The sequence below is a fragment of the Amaranthus tricolor genome, chromosome 1, assembly GCF_026212465.1.
Source record: "Amaranthus tricolor cultivar Red isolate AtriRed21 chromosome 1, ASM2621246v1, whole genome shotgun sequence".
NCBI lineage: Eukaryota > Viridiplantae > Streptophyta > Magnoliopsida > Caryophyllales > Amaranthaceae > Amaranthus > Amaranthus tricolor.
Genome location: NC_080047.1, coordinates 40,730,373 through 40,750,847, shown reverse-complemented (window position 1 = coordinate 40,750,847; position 20,475 = coordinate 40,730,373). Strand labels below are relative to the sequence as shown.

The 20,475-nt window shown below is 34.8% G+C and overlaps 3 protein-coding genes across 3 annotated transcripts; 2 read left to right on the top strand and 1 right to left on the bottom strand.

The window, feature by feature from the left end:
- The first annotated feature begins 172 nt into the window (after window positions 1–172).
- Window positions 173–745, top strand: LOC130810808 (uncharacterized). Its single transcript, XM_057676934.1, has one exon. It carries the CDS (start codon window positions 173–175, stop codon window positions 743–745), a length of 573 nt encoding a protein of 190 aa, XP_057532917.1.
- A 3,786-nt stretch (window positions 746–4,531) lies between these two features.
- LOC130826756 (protein CHROMOSOME TRANSMISSION FIDELITY 7-like) lies at window positions 4,532–9,423 on the bottom strand. The gene is made up of 6 exons (XM_057692331.1): window positions 9,150–9,423; window positions 8,794–9,064; window positions 8,612–8,707; window positions 8,440–8,508; window positions 7,911–8,260; window positions 4,532–4,945 (listed from the first exon to the last, which is right to left on the bottom strand). The coding sequence occupies exons 1-6, from the start codon at window positions 9,293–9,295 to the stop codon at window positions 4,819–4,821; spliced, it is 1,059 nt and encodes a 352-aa protein (XP_057548314.1). The 5' UTR covers window positions 9,296–9,423; the 3' UTR covers window positions 4,532–4,818.
- Window positions 9,424–14,803: 5,380 nt separating this feature from the next.
- On the top strand, window positions 14,804–15,707 carry LOC130821566 (pathogenesis-related protein PRB1-3-like). The gene has a single exon (XM_057687359.1). The coding sequence runs from the start codon at window positions 14,823–14,825 to the stop codon at window positions 15,528–15,530; it is 708 nt and encodes a 235-aa protein (XP_057543342.1). The 5' UTR covers window positions 14,804–14,822; the 3' UTR covers window positions 15,531–15,707.
- The last annotated feature ends 4,768 nt before the right edge of the window (window positions 15,708–20,475 follow it).

Below are 20,475 nucleotides of genomic sequence, written 5' to 3'. Positions count from 1 at the left end.
AAAGATTTTACTTATTCACATGGGAAGAGGAAGATCCATATAGATGTGTTCAAAACAAGAATTTCATAGGAAAGGTCATGTTCATAGCTGCTGTTGCTAGGCCACTTGTTAACTCTAACGGGACATATTGTGGGATGGGAAAATAGGCATATTTCCTTTTACAGAGACACAAATGGAAATCAAAAGTTCAAGTAACAGGGCAGCACGTACACCAGAATTGAAAGCAATTACAAGAGTCACAAGAGATGTTATCAGGGAAAAGTTAATTGTTGAAGTGTTACCAGCAATCAGATCAAAATGGCCAGCAAATGGAATTAGGGACATATGGATTCAGCAAGACAATGCAGGACCACACATATTAACAACTGATCATGCATTTAATGAAGCTGCAACACAAGATGGGTTCAATATTAGGCTAGTTTGCCAACCAGCTTCTAGTCCTGACATGAACATTTTGGATTTAAGTCTTTTTAATGCTCTTCAGTCAATTCAATTTAGAGAGTTTCCTAGAGATTTCCCAGCGTTAATTAAGGCAGTAACTGATGTATACGATACTTTCAATCCAAAACTTTTGAATTACTCATGCATTCAATATCAGTTATGCATGCTTCAGGTACTTAAAGTAAGGGGTGGTAATAATTACAAGCTACCACACATGGGAAAGAAAAGGTTGGACAGGCTAGGTGAATTGCCAAGTCAACTTGAAGTTCCTACAGAGCTTATAGATTCGACTCATCAATATTGATGTCACTGGTTAATTAATCTCAATGTTGTTCCACCTGATGAAGATTGAAATTAATTATCCATAGGAAGTGACTTTTTGTACATGTGAATTAACCCTTTTATTTTTTGTCAAAGGGTTAAAGACTATAGGCTACATGTTAGATGTAGCATTTTGTAAAGGATTTAAAAGCTACATGTAAGATGAATCATTTTGTAAAGCATTGAAATAAACCCATATATAACATTTAGTAATCAGAAAATAGGCATTCATTGTTGATCACTTGACATCCTTTGTTTACACACCTTTCCATATAAGTCATTGAGGTGGTTTTTAACAAATTTATTCATTTAACATCATGCATCATTGTATTCCAAGTTTCACTTTTCCCTCAGAAAGAAGGGTTTACATCATTTAAATTAGCGCACAACTAGCAAGTTCAGCCTCTTCTCGAGTAACCACAAATAATGACACAAAAAATATCCAGCGTTTGCCATTTTTAATCAGATTACTGACATTGCCTTTTGAAAATGAAGAAACCAACAATGTTGTTATGTTGCAACTAAAACAGAACAAAGGTAGTAATTTAGATGGCAATATTAATAAATCACAGTAACTGAAAATGGCATGTCACAAGGTTATTGCTTATGTATCAGCCTACATTGTGGTCAAGCCCAAGGTGGCAATGAACATGCTTACTCAGTGATGCACTAACTTCATCAGTATTAACCCCATCATCACTAGGAATTTACAGATCATCCAACAATGCAAACATTTAATTCAACAGAATGAGCATAATCCAACACAATGTCCACAATCCAACTGTTACACAACAAACATGCAACACTTAATCCAACATGATGAACAACATAATCAGATCATAATAGATCATCAGCAAACAATTACCAAACAAACAAAAGACATCAGTTAAATGAAAGGGAAAGAAATGCTCAGTTTTCACAACCGCAAATGCTCATTTTAGGGGGTACGCTTTTATCTGACATTTGAGGATCTTCAAATCCAACATTGTTAAGCATAACCGGCGCACTTTTGGGTGATTTCTTGATCACCGCATCATCATCATCAGGAAGACCAAAATAAGTAGGAGGGATCTTGGTCTGGGGAGTCAACAACCAAAGAATCTCCACAGTTAAGATAATAATGATCATACCATGAACCAAATATATTGTCATGCTTAATGTTTTCATGGTATCGAACATAAGAATCAAAAAAACCACCAGAATTTTCTTCACTGCTCAAAGACTCCATTTTCGGAGAAGATGAAAATGTCCCAAAATAAAGCCCACGAAATCAAAAATGGAACTCCAAAACAGAAGATGAAGATGTCCCAAAACAAACCCACAAAATAACAAAAGATGAACAAAAATAAACCAAAATGAAATCAGAAGCCAAATATGAAACCACAAAACCACGAAATCAGGTCTGAAAAAAGAACCAAAATCAAATGCATGTTGGTTGACAGTGAAGGATACTCAAAATCATGAGGTAAAGTGAAGAACACAAACGGTAGGTTATGAGGGAGGGGAGAGTTCAGAGAGAGAGGGAGAAGGAGTCGTTTGCTTAATGAGGTGAAATGAAGGAGATGGCCAGCAACGTAGGGTTTATGAGGATGAGTAACCAAAATCAAGGACTGAGATGTAAAGGCAAGGAAAAATTAAGGGTCAAGATTTATTAATCATCTTCATCTTCTAGAACATTCAATGAGAGCTGAAAGGTTGTATTGGATTCCTTCAATTTTTGATCTGCTAGTTTGCCATTAATGCCCTTTAATTTTGATTTGAATTCATTCTAAAGGTAGGGAAAAAGAGTATATAATTATAAGTAGGTAAGGGGTGGTGGGTAAATTAAGTAATTAAAGGGATGAAGTATGATTGAAGTGGATATATGAGGTAGGAATAAAGTAAGGATAAAATAAAAAATTGTGTAGATTATTTTTGCCAAAAATAGTAATGTTGCAAGTAATATGAAATATCTAAAAATGGTAAGTGTTGCAAATAAAATAGAACGGAAGTATTTAATAAACTTTTAGTTGATTTTTAGTTTTTTAATCGGTAACAAACTAGTATTAAACCAAATTACTAGTATTGACTTTAAGGTTATAAAATTTCCCACTTAAATTATTAATGTGTTACTATTACCTTGCATTTTCATGCAATTTTCTACCGCTTGCAAATGGGAGTGGGAACAATATATACTTATTATGGGGTGTTTGGTTCACAATTTTTTCCTTAGCTTTTTTTTTTTTTTTTTTTTTTTTGTTGGTTTTTGACTTTTAACTTATTGGTTGGCCAAATAGTTAAAAAGTGTTTAATAGATAGCTTTTAAGCCAGTTAAAAAGCTGGCTTTTAAACTAAAATAAAAAGTTACTCCAGTTAACTTTTTTTGTTGGCTTTTGGCTTATTAATCCACTTTTTCTAATAAACAGTCAACAACTAATACCTAAATTTACCAAAGATTTCCATAAATAACTGTTTTTAGCTAACAAAAACAGTCAACATTTCCAGTTGGCCAAACAAACCAACTGAAAAGCCAACAGCCTACAGCTAATTGCCAAACACCCCTATAGCAAATTAAGGCGTCATAAAGAATAATACTACTACTTTATTGTCAAGATCAAGGATTGTCATGGAATGGGTTTGGATCGGGTCCAAACAGACCTATTGATTTTTGGTGAACTTGAACTAGACTTGGACTTATCCGAACCCACATCCAATAAATGAGTCTTGATTTAGTCATTCAAAGATGAACTTTTTACATTTTAAAAAGTTTTATTAGAAGTAAAACGGGTCTGTAGCACTTCTAAAAAAAGGATCTATAGACTATGGGTTGTATATAAGGCTAAATGGAGTCCAAATAAACATATGAATAAGTTTAAAACGAACTTAAAATTGATTTTAGCTTGTGTAATAGGTCGAGTCTAGAAAGATGGCGGGTTTGAATCTTTAAATGAGTCCTAATTTTGAGTTAGGTCAGGGCCTGAAGATCCTAGATCCAAACTTATATCTATTTGTTTTTTTGGACTCGGATCCAATAGAGTCTTGAATCCATGGCTACTCATACGTAAGTGGTTGCTTTTTTGTTATTTTGGTGTTTAGTACATATTGGAGAAAAAAACAATTATATGAAATATATGGATGAAATTAAATGGACAAAAATTTTAGAAGGGAGGCAATATAGTGGATGGTCAAACAGTTTATTTTAGTAATAGTTTATTTTAATATTTAAATAAAACATTAATACTTAAATAGAATATTGATATGGAAAATAGAGTAATTGAACTACAAAATGTTTATTTTATTATAGTTTAGTAAGAAGTAGTGGTAGAAAATTGACAAAATAAGTTGATGAAACAGATATGTAAAAAAGTCAAAGAGAAATTACGTTTCTAATGAGATTTTTATTAATAGAATGTAACCTCATTTCTATTTCAACAAGTGTATTTTGGGTTTCCCTTGAGATATTTTTTTAGAATAAACACTTATTTTGTTCAAATTTTAGGAGTATATATTAGTTGGGGTTTAGAAACCACATTAGTGATTGGTTGATGCTTTGATCTTGTTTATGGATTTTATGCTTGAGCTTATGATTTAATGTAAGAAAATTTTGGTTGAATTGCAAATTCCAATGCAGTAACTGAAATTTGAGTCCATTGATATAGAAAGTTAGCGACAAGTAATGTTACAAGAACAGAAAAATGGTGCGTTTGTATAACCAATGTATTGTGTGTAATCTAATGCCTTGCTGCTCCTTTGATTAGCTCTAGATACTAGATAGTAGATATACAATAAAAACAACAATATCAAAACCGTAATCGTAATATATTAAAGAAGCTACATAAACCAACACAAGAGAAATTGTCGATAATGAAAATCATACATTATCTTAATCAACTAGCAGGAATGCAGGATACATAAAAAATAATATGCAGGTTTTGAACTTTCAATATTAATCCTATCAACTAAAGGTGTTCATTCGGGTCATCAGGTTGATTTCAAATGAACAACAGATCAGCTGGTCTGTTTTGAAGACCTCTACTATCAACTAAATCGAGGTACAAAGTCAACTGTCATGTAAAACTAGCTTTTGTATACCAAAAATGATGGTGTACCAGTATATTTGGTTGCCAATGCCTTTCCGGATGAGGATGGCTGAGAGAATGCTAATTCTGAGCACCCAAGTGTGTAGTCTAATGAGAAGCTTTTCCTGCATACATAATTACAGATCAGAAGCAAAATAAAAAGGCCCAACCTGAATTCACAAAACAGCTCAATGTCTAACATAGTTTCAAACAGCATTAAAAAATACAAAGGAAAGACACTCGTTCTTAGTTCATTTTATCGTGCCAACCCGTTGTTTCTATTAAATCAGCACTAATTCATACATTACATGTAAATGAAATTTTAGGACATTTTAAGGGATATAAGTAATATGAGTTCTAGAGTGAGAGCTAACTTAAGCAACAAACAGACAGACAGCCAATTAGTCACTCTGACATGAGCTGATTTGAAGTGATTCGAGATTATAGATGGAGTATAATCAAATTAGGTGTTATAATATGCCTTGAGTCTTGGACTTACGCGTGGACATATGGGTGTCCAAATGGAGAGTAGAAGGAGAAAAGCTTTGGTTTTGTCACAGAAGATAAAGCCGAGTCGGCTTTACCTTCTGCTGCAAACAAAGCGGACTCAGCTTAAAAGAGGAACTGAGGTTTGAAGTCAGCAGCTAAAGTCGACTCGGCTTTATGGCTGATCACTATAAAGCCGAGTATTATAATGTGATCATTAGAGGGGGAAAAGGCTATATATTTTACAAGGTAGAAAGTCATCAGAGCCTGACTTAGGAAGACATTTTCAGAAGTTGGTATCATTCCTAGTTAGTTGGATGTTCTAACTATCTACAGAAAAAGACCTTATTTGGGGTTGTGATCAAATTCCAAATCTTATACAGTGTTCGAACTATTATCAGGAAGCATGTGCCATATAAAGACAGTGACACAACAGTATAATGAAAAATAAACAATTCAAGCTTTAAACCAATTAGTTCATTGAATGTCACTTTTCAAAGAGTGCTAAACTAAAAATATTGCTTCACAAGGTGAGACATCAAAATGAAACAAGACAACCAATTTGAACTATATGAATACATGCTATAGCAATCTTATACACTCTTGTGCTAACCATACAATCCGTCTTGTTAATATAGTCAATTGATATCTTACAAATGCAGCGAGAGTATGCTGATGCTAATTTAGTGCTATTTTATTATTGCCATCTCTTATGACCCTTGTATAGCACAGAAAAATCATCTACAAACCATTTTAACCTGTTCCCATTCAGGAAAGAGTAGTGACATAAGGAAATTATTCCTGCTCACAGTTTATTAGCCATCAGGCTAATGGGCACTTTTCATCATTCACTTATGAGTTAGGGATTGCACAATTTGTGTCATCAATTCATCATGATCATATACCACTTTCTCAATGCTTAGACCATGAAATTGATTTCCTTTAAGTATTGGTAGTTTGCATGAGAGGAGTCCTGTAATTCACACCACCCAGCACAGCGCAGCACTGACCTTAGGAACCTTAAGAGTCAGATAACTACACTATACAAGTTCAAGCTGCATGAGCAAGATTCCTAAATAGATGATTCTCTAGGTTAGATCATCATTTAAGTCACCCTAATAAATTTGTCAATGGGTTTGTACACAACAAGTCCAACACAAGAGAAGAGTTGACAAAATACAAGCCCGATAAAGTTTCATTCTAAAACAAATTGATAAATCAAGCTTGTATGTTAGGCAACCTTTCTCTTATTCTTTGATGTGGCATCACTTATGGGTTATTTTTAATTGGGCAGGAACGTCATTCTTTTCGAACGCGCACGTTTTTTTCATAAAAGACCAAGATTTTTGTTTCCAGATGATTGGAAACCATCGGCTATGATTTCATAATAAATTCAAGCACCCAAGGTACATCCTTGTTTATTGCACCCTCTATTACCATGAGTATGCCACAACGAATACCTTTTTTCCACAAATATTAAGGAAATGGAGGGACAATAAGTTGAGTGGATAAAATTTAAAGGGAGAGAACATAAAAGATATGTGTAGATAAGAATTAAAGAAAATAGTGGGAACATTACCCAAAATAAAAATCTTACAAAGTAGAAGAGACGAATCAAAACAGAAATTGTGGCATTCTCATTAGGATAAAGGACTACCCAAGTAGTTGTGCTTTTCTAAGGTAATGGACTATGAACAGGCCGCGGAGCTACAACAATATTTTAGCTCTTTTAAGTGGTCATGCTGCAAAAACAAGGTAATAGTAAAACATTCGACCCTCTTTTAACATGTTTTGGAGGAAATTATATGAAGTATAACCATTAAAAACCGTCACATGTTTTTTCTTGTAAGAGACTGTTTTCTCTTCTAACATCCTGACAAAATGTAACGCCATACATGCTCATATAACAATTGTAGCAATATGTTACTCTCTTATTGAAAAACATGTTCTTCACAAAAGCTACAAATGCAAAGATCTCCCTGCTAACATATTGATGAAGATAATAATTATGTTGAAGGAATAAGATGACAATTGTATCATCTTATAACCACCTCCTTAGTTTAGTTTTTCTGTTAGTTATATTAGTTATATTTGTTCCTAGTTTTTAGCCAAGAAAGTTATATGTTGTTAAGGTTGTTAGTTTGTTGTTTAGATTTAGTTATATATACCTCCTATCCTGTACTCTTTTACAATCAATAAAGAAATTGTTTTCATGCTGCTCTTCATGCTTGATAGTTTATATGTTGTTCTTCATATTTCCCAAACTCTCCAAACAACAAATTGTATCACATATGAATGCCTTTAAAGCTATCTCTAAAAGTACTGTCATTTTATGCTGGAGATTGGCATTTCCCAAACTCTCAAAACACCAAATTGTACCAAACACCAAGTTGGTACAGAGTTCCTTGGTGAACCAACATTCCTACAATACCCCTCCTACTGACATTTTGTGCTGGAGATTGGCTAGGACAGGGTCATTAGACATAAATCAGTCATATAACTCATTATTCTAATTAGTCAGTTTTCATATCCCACAAAAAGACTGAAATTCATGAAATAAAACAATGTCCAAGGTACAAAACAACAAGATATTGCCAGAAGTACCTCACAGCATCCAGCAAGTGTTTTGCAATGCCTTTTCTTCGGTTTGATGGACTGACCCAAATAGCCCTGATCCCACAAGAAGCAAGAGTAGCTTTCTCTTCACATACAATTGATCCATTTATGTTTGAATCCATTGCTTCTGAGGTTCTAAGGGTAGAGCATCTCCTGAAAGCTTCCCTTCGAAAACATATCCCTCCAAATTGCAATGTCTTTTGCATTGGTTTCTCTTCTTTTCCACTAGCACCATCAGTACTCATTTGCACAGGGTCCAAAAGAACCTTGTGTGCCATATTAATAGACTCCACAAAGACACACCCGGAAACTCTTTGTGAGGATATGTATAAATATACCTGCAATGGTTATTGAAGAACAATTATAAACAATAATCAACCCTTGAAATTTTGTTTCTTATATGTTACAAAACACCATTTTCATAACATAATGCTAAGTACTTTAAATATGCTAATATAATTTTAATTTTTCAGTAAAAAGTATACCAAAAAAAAAAAAATAAGTGAAAAGTACAAACCTTACATAACTCATGAAAAATCCAGCCATCACCCAAATCAATCTCCATCATCTTCACAACCTCTTGAACCTAAAACAATATCATCGAAAAAAGCTAATTACACAAAGCAGTCACTTCAATCTTCAAACAACTAAATGAAACTATCACTACTTCAAGAATTACAAATCTCAACCTTATTCCTCTGAGCAGGAGAATCATAATTTGACACAAGTATAATACGATCCTTTACAAGGCCGGACAACTGAATCACCTTTTCGTGACGCCAACCCTAAAAATCAATCAAGCAATTCAACCAATAAAAATATATAGAGATCCAAAAGTAAAACGAGTTATCTCATAAAAAATTAAAAACACCTTAAATGGAATTCCATGGGTATAATTCTTGTGAAATGTAGTGTGAACTTTCTCATCAATTTCATCTCCTTTAGCATACTTAATTCCACAGATTTTACATGTATGAAGAAGAAAATCAGATTGACCTAATTCCAAATGAAACTGAGCATACTTCCGTTTCTTGTTCAAAATCTTCCCTCCACCATTAACACCATTCAATTTTTCACTTGTTTCTCTTTGCTCTTCGCTAGTTTCTTCCCCAATTAAAACATCCTTTGTCGATTCTTCTCCCCTAATATTAGGGTTAAAAATTTAATAAAGAATTTAGTATAAACAGTTCAGGTCGGAAAAATAATTTGGGGGAAAATTTGAACTACCTGGTAGATTGACGAGTGTATTTGACTCGAATTTCCGGCCGATTTTGAGCCCTAATTCCGTCAAATAAATCGCCGGAATTTGAAGTTCCGGGATCAGATGTTGGGGTAGATGAATGTTTGAAGAAGGATTCAATAGTTTTCTGCATCTTTTGAATCAATTGGAAAATAGCAACTTCAAGTTAATCTGAAAATGTGTTTCTTTTTGCTCCATTTTCGTTTATTAGGGTATTCCAAGTTTTAAGTTCCGCGCCAAAACACTAATTTTGGATTTATTTTTTCAGTTGCACCCAAAATTTTCGTTCATTTTCTCTTCTTTGACCATAGAAAAATTGAAATGAATAAGATAAATTATCAACAAAATGCACGAAATAAGATAAATTTCAACTTATTTCCAAAAATAAGCGTGTAATGTCTAAACCTGTGATTACTGTTCGCGGTTAGTAACTGTGAACAGGTCAAAAAAGAAAACTAGTTGTTCGCAGTTACTAACTTCGAAGAGATGTTGACTTTTGTTTGACCCTGTTCGCAACAGAATGCACCAAAAATACGCAGCAGCTCCCTTCGTTCCCAATTTCAAAACCCTATCTTATACTATTCGACATTTCCCTTACAAAATCACTATTAGACTAGCTTCAATCCATCAATTCTTGCATTTCTATTTCAATTTAGCACTTCAAATTTAGTCTGGGATACTCTAACTTGCACAAAGGTAAACTTTTATGCGTTTTTTTAAGTATATATATCGTTTTTTAGGATTTTGATGAAGTTTGGTTATTTTCTCAAATGTAGGTTATTAGTTCTAAAATCAACACTCTTCTTAATCATCCATAACTGTTCAAGGTAATGTTTAATTGTTTTCATAGATTTATGATGTTTTTTGAAGTATTGTTGTTGATGAGCATATTGAATTAGTTGAATTTAATGTACATTATATACTATTAGAAATTTTGATGTTGTTATTAGAAATATCATTTAAGAACTTATTAATTGATTTATTATTTGAATTTTAAGTGCACTATATATGTTTGAACTTATTTACATTATGGACTTTATCAATTTATAGACCAAAAAAATAAAATGAATATAATGTACTTGTATGGGCATGAAGTTGACGATGATGTTGATTTTGTTTGTATTCATGTAGAAATGGCATCATTTCGCGTCACTATAGTATGTTTTTGGAATGGTTGTATTCGAGAAAGTAGTGGCAAAGTTCATTATGCTGGGGGAAGACGTAGGTTGTTTGCATGCAACTCGAACATGGATTTGAATCAGTTTAAACGTTTTATATGTTCTAAGATTGGATTGGAGCCCACCAGAAGTACCCTAAATATAAGCTTTAAATATAACATGAGTGGAGAATTGCTAGCCTTTCCTGTTGAGGATGATGAGGCTATAGATGCTATGTGGCAGCATTCAAAGTCCACCCAAATTCCCTCTTTGGAGTTATACGTAGAAGAAGTACCCTTAGAAAATGTAGTTGCTTCTAATCCTACTACTACCCCTATGTCTACATCAACTCAGGAAACTCTAAGTCCTTTCGTTCTTTCCGCATCTTGTACTCTTTCTCAACCCCCTTCGAATCAAGTTCCAATTGATCCAATGGTTAACTTAGGAGAAAGTGATGAGATGGGACCTTGGGATGATGGAAATGAGAGTAACGAGCTCATTGACGATCCTTGACTCTAGGCAACATTCATACAATCATTATTCCTCCTACACCTTATGCCCTATGTCCACCTCTAGACGAGTATGAGGAGGACAACTCCTAGAGGTCTTGGGCTTGTAATACCATTTACACCGAAGAAGGGGAGTTGGAGAAGGGTATGATGTTTGATAGTAAGGAAGCGTTGTTGGAAGCTATCAGAGTGTATCATATTCGTAGAAATGTGAAATATAGAATGGAGACCTCAAACCAAACTGTCCTTACTTTGAAATGAAAGCCAGGCTGTTCGTGGAGACTTAGGGCTACGTTCGATTCATATTTATCTTCATGGCGTATTGTTACGTATAAGGGTAAGCATGGGTCTTGTGTTTTGGGTAGTGACACTGTCTCGGCTACATTCACTTGACATCTTTTGTCATTAACAATGTCATTAGAAATTGTGCTGCTAAAGACCCATCCATTAAGGTATCTGTCGTACGGCGGATGGTTAAAGATCGTTTTGGTGTAGAAGTGAATTATAAGCGAGTGTGGTGTGCTAAGCAACAACAAGCCTTGTTGTCCATATATGGAAATTGCAGGCCCAAGGTGCGACAACCGTGATGCGGTATAGCCACGAGGAGCCGGTGAGGGAGATTGCGCAAGGCATGCTCATCGACACGCAGTTTCAGCATTTCATACTGGAAGTCGCTGCGGAGGCATCACCGGCTTCTGCCGATGCGCACTTCTCATCTCCTGCTTATGACTATCATTTGGAGGAGATGGACCTTTCATACCCTGTTGACGTTGCGGGAACCTCGCAGGCTGGGCCATCCCAGCCATCATAGTACCAGTCCCCTCCTCTACCAGAGCGATACACGAACGCCTCTTACTACCGTAGGAGGCGTAGGAGACCAACTCAGTTGGATAGAGTAAATGAGGGTGATGAGCATTAGCGTTAGGATTTTGTGTATTTGGATTTTATATATATATATATATATATATATATATATATATATATATATATATATATATATATATATATATATATATATATATATATATATATGTTTACTTAGTTATAATTTAAATAAGCTAAATAATTAAGTTTAACAGTAAGAGGAGAAGTACCTAAGTAGTGGTGACTTAGATTGATTATGGAATAATCATCATAGTGATGTATCCTTGAGGAGCAAAGGCTATAATCATACTCTACGCCATTATGTATGCTAAATCCTCATCAAAAACCCTACATTGCTTAGCCTTTATTTTCTCCTAAAATTAGTCTCCATCCCCTAAACACATTTTCCATTGTAATTTTTATCAAGACTAAAGCATAATCCTTTAAACACATATTTGAATAAAACTCTACCATTTGAAGAGAACTAGGGTTAGTCTTAATCTATATCCTTCTCCTTCTAATTAAAACATAAATATGGTTTTAAAGTAACCTTATTTCTTTTCATCTAAGAAAATAGTATATTCTATTAGGCAACTTACAAAAGGATAATAATGACACAATCACAAGTACAATATTAGATCATGTATGCTAATTGTGGAGTATTGTTTGGATTGTGTATAAATTTTTTTAAATAATGAAGATATTTATAAATATAAGAATAAAAAAAGACTACTTGCGTCGGTTCCTAAAAGTGCCAATACAAAAAAAATTGTTTTCTGATGACCTTTTATTTCAAATTTGACACAACACTCGTTGCAACGCCTTTAGGCACTTTAATTGCATCGGTCAACAACCGATGCAATAAACTCTTTAGAATAGACGCCAAAAAAGGTATTTTACACTAGTAGCTGGTCATTGACGGAGTTGAGGAACATTATTCCCTACTCCCTATTTTGAGGTGAGTTGTCATTTAGATATTGACTAGCTTCACCCGAGAGCGACATAGCCTTAGAGCTTTGGGGCACCTCTCAAACTAGATTCATTGTGCGCACATAGATCTAGGTTACTGATGTTGTTTTTAAACCTTTTTTTTGGAAATTACTGTGTTTTGTTATTTTGGATTGTTACTTCTCATTCAGTTTAATCTGACCCTCTGTTGTTTTCAACTTTTAGTTTTTTTATAGATCGGAACCGGTCGGGAACGATGGATTAGTGGAGTTGATTAGAGTTCGAAGGATGTTATATTGAGCTGAGCACGTTAGAATTTTGTAGTTTTGTATTAGACTTTGGTGATTGTATATTAGTCTAGACTGTATTGGTTATGTTGGACTTTTATAGAGATTTTTATGATTACTTTATGATTTAGATAGAAGTTTGGATTAAGAATTAGCTGATTTAGCTATGTTTTAGAATTAAAGACTCGTTTGCACAAGTTTTGGAATTAAAATTGAAGTTTCTTAGGAAGTGAGTCCCGTGATAATCCTGTTTACTCAGTCAACAGTAAATCGAGTTGTTACAAATGCAACTCCCAATAAAACTAACTAATTAGTGAGAAGTTAAGAAAATGGAGATTTTAAATTCTATCTGCTTGTATTGTATAGTTGTCGGTCAAAAGCTCGTTTGTTTATTTATAATTAATTTTTATTTATATTCATATGTAACATACACAAAACATATAATTACGCATTGTATAATACTCCCTCCAATTCAGCATTAACATTATATTTGCTTTTTGGACACTATTCATCTTTTATTCTTAATTTGTATTTTATTATTAATCTACAAGTTAAAAACATAGTCATGTGAGATCTTATTTGATTCGTCTCAATGCAAGAATTATTCATATCAACTTTCCATAATTTTTAATAATGCACAATTAAAGATATTAAGGATTAAATAAGTGCATTGGATAAAGTGCATAAAGTAAATAAACGTTAATGCTGAATTGAAGTGAGTATTATATTTTACCAATACTATCACCACACAAGCCTATGAATATTAACACGGATGATTAATCATCTACTTGAGAAATACAATGAATTTTACATAAAATTTACGAAGTCATCATCTCAGAAAATTTATGAGCTATTTTTTTCATTTACACCATTTTGAAAATTAAATCTCGTCTTAGTTGATATGTACTATTTTTTTATGCAAGATTTCAGGTTCGATTTTCAGTATTCCCTTCGCTAACTCACTCCTTTCAGCCTATCATACATTAAAAAACATTCGTGTTAATTTCCTTTGGAAGCTTTTTTTTTTAATCGAACTACAACACTTCTCTATACTACCAAACTCATCCTTTTATTTACATTTTGTCGCAAGGTATACTCTCTACGCAATTCTTTTTTTTTTTTTTTTTTTTTTTTTTTTTTTTTTATTGAAAAGATATCATAATATTGAAAGAACCAAGGTCTAAACTAAATCAAAGTCTTTACTCTAAACAATTACTTAATAATAATCAACTTGACAGTCAATCAAAAAAAAAAAAATGTCAACTTGAAAGAAAACCTAATTTAGTTAATTCTACCCATGATTCTCAATCAACACAATAGTGCAACCGCTAGGCTCTTGAGAGACGTATCTCAAACCTAACCCATTAAAGAGCAATTTCTACTTACCGTATTCTTAATGCCTATTTATATTATACTTAATGCTTACTTACCGTATTCTTAATGTCTACTTTCAATATCTTAAATGTCTACTTACATCATTCTTAATGCCTACTTATAATATTTTAAAAAATATATGATAAGTCGACCCAATTAGAGATGGTCTCTCACAAAAATCATCTGTTATAAGAATTTGTGATAGTGCAATTACATAAATATAAAGTTGACTTTTGAGAAAATTTGAATCTTACATATATCATATTTGATATTCCATTTCAACCATTTTATTAATATTATGTTTAACAAGCTATTATAAATTGAACTAGCCAAATCCAAATTTTCCCACAAAGAACCAAATATACGTGCTTTTCACTATCGAACATGCTTCTCACAAACTAAACCCCAAATAACACATAACTCTTCAAACTTTCCTTCCTAGCCTATACTATAAATCCCCTATTTCACCAACCAACACCATAAAAAAAAAAAATCAAAAAAGAGATCTTCATATTTTCACAATGGCCCATAATTTGGCCCAAACAATCACATTTTCTGGTCTCCTTGTCGTCGCCTTTGCCTTAGGTCTTGCCCATGCATCGTCGTATCGAACATACAACCCGGTAATTCCATCATACTCGAATGATTACCCTGTCCAAGTTTACCAACCATACTATACCCAAACCCAAGAACCCTACTATACCTATACCCAAACCCAAGAACCCTACTATACCCAAACCCAACAACCCACCTACTCTCAACCCCCACCAACTTACATTCCATCGTACGGTGGTGGTGGTGGTGGTGCAAGTGACGCAGAAAAAGCTGTGTATTTGCAACTCCACAATGCGGCTAGGGCAGCTGTGGGCGTAGGCCCACTCAGTTGGGACGACAGAGTGGCGGCGTTCGCACAATCATGGGCAAACCAACGTATTAATGATTGTCGTTTAGTGCACTCCAATAATGATCAATATGGAGAAAATATTTTTTGGGGAAGTGGGGATTATTCAGCTGCATTTGCCTTACAAACTTGGATAGATGAACGCAAGTACTATGATTATGGTTCTAACTCATGTGTTGGTGGTCAAGATTGTGGTCATTATACTCAAATTGTTTGGAGGCAATCGCAACGACTCGGTTGTGCTAGGGTTAAGTGCAGTGATGGTGGTGTTTTTGTTACTTGCAACTACGACCCACCAGGCAACTACATTGGCACTCCCCCTTACTAATCTAACCTCGTTTTTTCTGCAGATCGATAGATGCTATAATTCCTATTTCGAAATACATCAAGAAATATCAAATACGTTATCTGTTTCTCCGAGTTTGCACCCTAAAATTCAAAAAGTTCTCACGTATTTGAGTTTTAAAGTGCAAATTTAAAGGGATAGAAGGAGTGTTATCCTAGAATGAGGAATATATATATATATATATATATATATATATATATATATATATATATATATATATATATATATATATTATCACTTTAATTTATGTTTTAATTTGTTGTTGTTTTGATCAATTTATGACTATGATTTAAGAGTGAATCTTGTTTTTGGTGTTGTAAGTCATAGGCAAAGGCTCTTAGAAGCATTTCTAACCTATGGGTTGCCCCTATTTTCTTGTGTTATTTATCATATGATAACCGATCCTAATCTTTTTGGATTAAAACTTTGACATTATTGTTGTCATATGTATTATAACAAACTTTTATTTATTTTTCATATATAAATGGAGTATTATTAAAACCTTGCAGGCCAAGACAAACATGGAGCAGTTTAAATGGCTATATCTATTGACCGACAATGCAATTTGAAACGGTATAATAACATAGTGGTTTCCACACAGTAGTATTATATTAATAAGAATTATTTATAAATTATAGTCGTAAAATTTAAATCATTTATCAATGATAGCTGCAAAGTTTAATTTTTACGAGTTATCATTATAAATTAAAAGGAAAATTACTTTTAAAAATTCTAACGCCGGGTGATTTAATTCAAAAAATCTCAATATTTAAAAATCCGACTTTAGATTAACTCTGAGTGATTTGATTCTATTTATCCCTACGTTATTTCTAATGTATACCTACACTTTTGTCATTATTTTAGACAAAAATGATATTTCGCTATTAATCAATTATTAGTCGAAATGGTGCAAGTATATAGAACGGAAGTGGTACATGAACACATTAGAATAGCACAAAATGACAGTTAAAAGTATATGTTTTAGACTTGAACAATTCTTGCGTAATCTTTGCACAATCAGAATATCATGAAGAGTTATATGAAAAGTACACAACATCACCCATTTAACACTGATTTCAAATGAAATGCACTACCTTTAGTTGGTAAGTGTACAAAGTAATGCAAAATACTGTCACAAATAATTATAGAATACAAAAATCCTAAACTCACCTTAACAGTCTGCATTTGCAAGAGGATTAGAGATGCACTCTCAGTCTCAAGTAAGAGTGCACAAAGCAGCTATGCGAGGGATGAGAATTAGGTCTTATCGTAGTTGGAGAGCAAGTATCATTTTTTTAGGAAAAAGTCCCGGGATCAATTTTTATCTAACCCTTTTCTTGTCTTAGCCTACCTTGTAATCCAAAAAAAAATGATGAGGGAGATGTGCTATATCATGTTTCACTAAATACTGTGGAAAATTTGACTAGCATACCGAGCACTGCATGTGAGCATAGACGAGTTATTGATGCAAAACAAAGGGCTGATTATGGCCTTTGTTATGCACTGATTCTCGTTGTTAATCAACCTTAATCAATGGTGCATTCAGAAACCCGAATTACTTCACAAACAAATGCACAGACACTCACAACAGCCAAAGAAAGACCTTCTTGATTTTCTGACGAGGGTGATTGTTGCCCTTTGCCTGTTTGAGATAACGATCCTATGACTATTACAATGCAAGGATATTGAAGCCTTGATAGCAAGGTTCCGTTGAGAATCCAAGTTTCTACGTAACTCTTCAAACTCTCCGGCCAAGTTGTCTCACAACTTGATGAAGTTTGCACAAAAACTTCACAAAACAGAAAATGAAACTTCTCTGAAAAATACCTCAGAATATTGATTGATCAAATGAAAACGTGTCTATTACATGAGAGCCTATGTATTTATAGAGTTTGGTATCTAAAACTAGCCGTTACAATTAACTTGCCTAATACACGTGGAAAACTAACAAAACAGAAATATGAACAGAAGGCAAACACTTAGCCAATTTTCTGATTTTCTTCGTCTGCTGGCCAGGCCTCCTTCAACGCGTATTACCAGCTTCCTGGTGGATTGTTAGTAAGACTCTAGGCCCTCTATGGCTTGGTCCATGTAGAGAGATGACGTTCCTGTCTTCCTCCTGGTCCAGATGTTCCCGGTCTGTGCACAGGATGGTCAGCAAGGTCTGCTGTTCGTCAGATTCTCCTGTTGTTCCTTTGCTGCTGTCTGTTGTGTCCCTTAAGCTCAGAATGCTAGTTTCTGCAAGGCTTTGAGTTTCCTCAGCCCCAATGCGTGTTCTTAGGTCTATGCCTGATTTATGAGAGGTGTCAACGCTTGACCCTTGGTCTTCATGAGTATTTGGCGTAGAAGACAAGTTGGGATCACTGTCCTGTTCCTGATCAGCATTGTCATGGCCATTGTTCCCTGATGCATTTGCATCAACCCCTCCTTCTTGGGGAAGAATTGTCCCTAATTCTTGAGCTGGTTGATGTAAGGTAAGATCTCCTATATTGAAGACAGGGGAGATGTTGTATTTTGCAGGCAGTTGAATCTCAAAAGCATTATCTCCAAATTTCTTCAACACTGGGTAGGGACCTATGGCTCTTGGTTGCAGTTTGTTTCTTCTGAGCTGTGGAAATCTTTTCTTCCTGAGATATACCCATACTTGGTCTCCTTCTTTAATGGATGGTCTTGCTTTCAAATGCTTGTCAGCTGTGAATTGATTCCATTTGCTTGATTATCTCTTCTGCCTCCAGTTGCTTACTGTCACACGTAGGGAAATCAATTAGAGATACAGGCAACAGAGGGTTAGTGCCATATACACATTCAAAGGGGGTGTGTTTAGTGGCACGATTGGGGGCTCTATTATATGCAAACTCAGCGTAGCATAACTTTAAGTCCCATTCCCTCATATTTTTATGTATTAAAGTTCTAAGTAAGGTGCCCAATGTTCTATTAGTACCTTTGTTTGGCCATCGGTTTGCGCATGGTAAGCCGCACTAAACAATAGTTTAGTGCCTAACAACTTCCACAAACTTTTCCAAAAATGGCTTAGAAATTTACTGTCTCTGTCTGAAACAATTGTTTTTGGTATGCCATGCAATCTAACAATTTCAGCAAAAAAAAGTCTTCCAATGCTTTGTGCATCATCCACCTTAGTGCAGGCAATAAAGTGTGACATTTTTGAAAACCTATCCACAACCACCATTATGGCATCTTTCCCTCTCTTAGTTTTTGGTAATGCCATTATAAAGTCCATACTAATATGCTCCCAAGGTCTCTATGCAAGGGGTAAGGGTATGTATTCTCCCTTGTGAAAAGTCACCTTGGCCTTAAGACAAACTTCACATTTCAAAACATGTTTTCCTACCGTGCCCAGCATCTTTGGCCAAAAGAAATGTTTAGCAAGCATATCTAAAGTCTTTTGTATTCCAAAATGGCCAGCTATGCTTCCTTCATGTACCTCCTTCACTAAAACAAATCTGAGGGGAAGCTTAGGTATGCATAATTTGTTTCCCTTGAACAGGAAACCTTGGTAAATGCTAAACAGGCCTTGAGGTTTGTCCTTACAGGACTGATAAATCTCAGCAAAATCAGGGCAAGCAGAGTATTGTTCTTTGATGAACTCAAAACCCAAAATCCTAGATCCTACTTTCCCAAGTATACTGTATTTTCTACTGAGGGCATCAGCTATGATGTTAGTTTTTCCTATTTTATACTTGGTTGCAAAATCAAAAGTCTGCATGTACTCAACCCACCGAGCGTGTCTACTACTTAGTTTATGTTGGCTGTTGATGTACTTTAAGGATTCATGGTCAGTATGTAGGACAAATGGTTGGATCCTTAAGTAGTGGGACCAATGCTCAAAAGCCCTAATAATAGCATAAAATTCCTTGTCATATGTAGAATAATTCAACCTACTATGATTCAGCTTCTCACTAAAGAAAGCTATGGGTCTACCCTCTTGCACTAGGACTGCTCCAATGCCTACTCCACTGGCATCACACTTTAACTCAAATGGTTTGGCAAAGTCAGGTAGTTTGAGTATAGGTGTCTTACACATCATCTCCTTGAGGGTCTCAAAAGCCTTTTGTGCAGCAGGGGTCCACTCAAATTTTCTTTGCTTGGTACACTCAGTAACAGGGGCTAAAACAGAGCTGAAGTTTTTGATAAATCTCCTATAAAAAGAAGCCAGCCCATGGAATGATCTAGCTTGTGTAAGGGTTGTGGGCGTGGGCCACTCTTGGATTGCTTGAACTTTAGCAGGATCTACCCTTATTCCTGCCTTCCCTATGATGTACCCTAAAAAACTGACTTCAGGTAAGAGGAAGTTACATTTCTCTAGCTTGGCATACAGCCTCTGTTTCTTCAGAACTTCAAACAATTGTTACAGATGGTTTAGGTGTTCTGTCTTTCCTCTACTGTAAATGAGTATGTCATCTAGATAAACAACAATGAATTTCCCTAAAAATGGTCTCAAGATCTCATTCATTAACCTCATGAAAGTACTGGGTGCTCCAGTTAACCCAAAGGGCATCACAAGCCATTCATACAACCCATACTTTGTTTTAAAAGCAGTTTTCCATTCATCCCCAGCTTTCATCCTCATTTGGTGGTATCCACTCCTTAGATCCACCTTGACCATTGACAACCACCTAATTCATCCAAGATATCATCAATCCTGGGTATAGGGAATCTATACTTAACTGTTATGTTGTTCACACTACGGCTGTCAATGCACATTCTTCATGTGCCATCCTTCTTTGGCACTAACAGAGTAGGCACTGCACAGGGGCTTAAACTCTCCCTGACATACCCTTTTTGCATTAGTTCCTCTACTTGTCTTTGTAGTTCTTGAGTTTCCTTGGGGTTGGACCTATAGGCAGGTTTATTGGGCAAGCTAGCTCTTGGTATTAAGTCTATCTGGTGTTCAATACCTCTCACAGGG

Bases quoted from the DNA above. Each gene is read 5' to 3' on its own strand.
- LOC130826756 (XM_057692331.1), bottom strand. From the start codon at position 9,295: ATGCAGAAAACTATTGAATCCTTCTTCAAACATTCATCTACCCCAACA. The intron at 9,065-9,149 runs GTAGTTCAAATT...CCCTAATATTAG, and splicing joins TACACTCGTCAATCTACCAG to GGGAGAAGAATCGACAAAGG. The intron at 4,946-7,910 runs GTACTTCTGGCA...TTATGTATGCAG, and splicing joins CACTTGCTGGATGCTGTGAG to GAAAAGCTTCTCATTAGACT.
- LOC130821566 (XM_057687359.1), top strand. From the start codon at position 14,823: ATGGCCCATAATTTGGCCCAAACAATCACATTTTCTGGTCTCCTTGTC.
- LOC130810808 (XM_057676934.1), top strand. From the start codon at position 173: ATGGAAATCAAAAGTTCAAGTAACAGGGCAGCACGTACACCAGAATTG.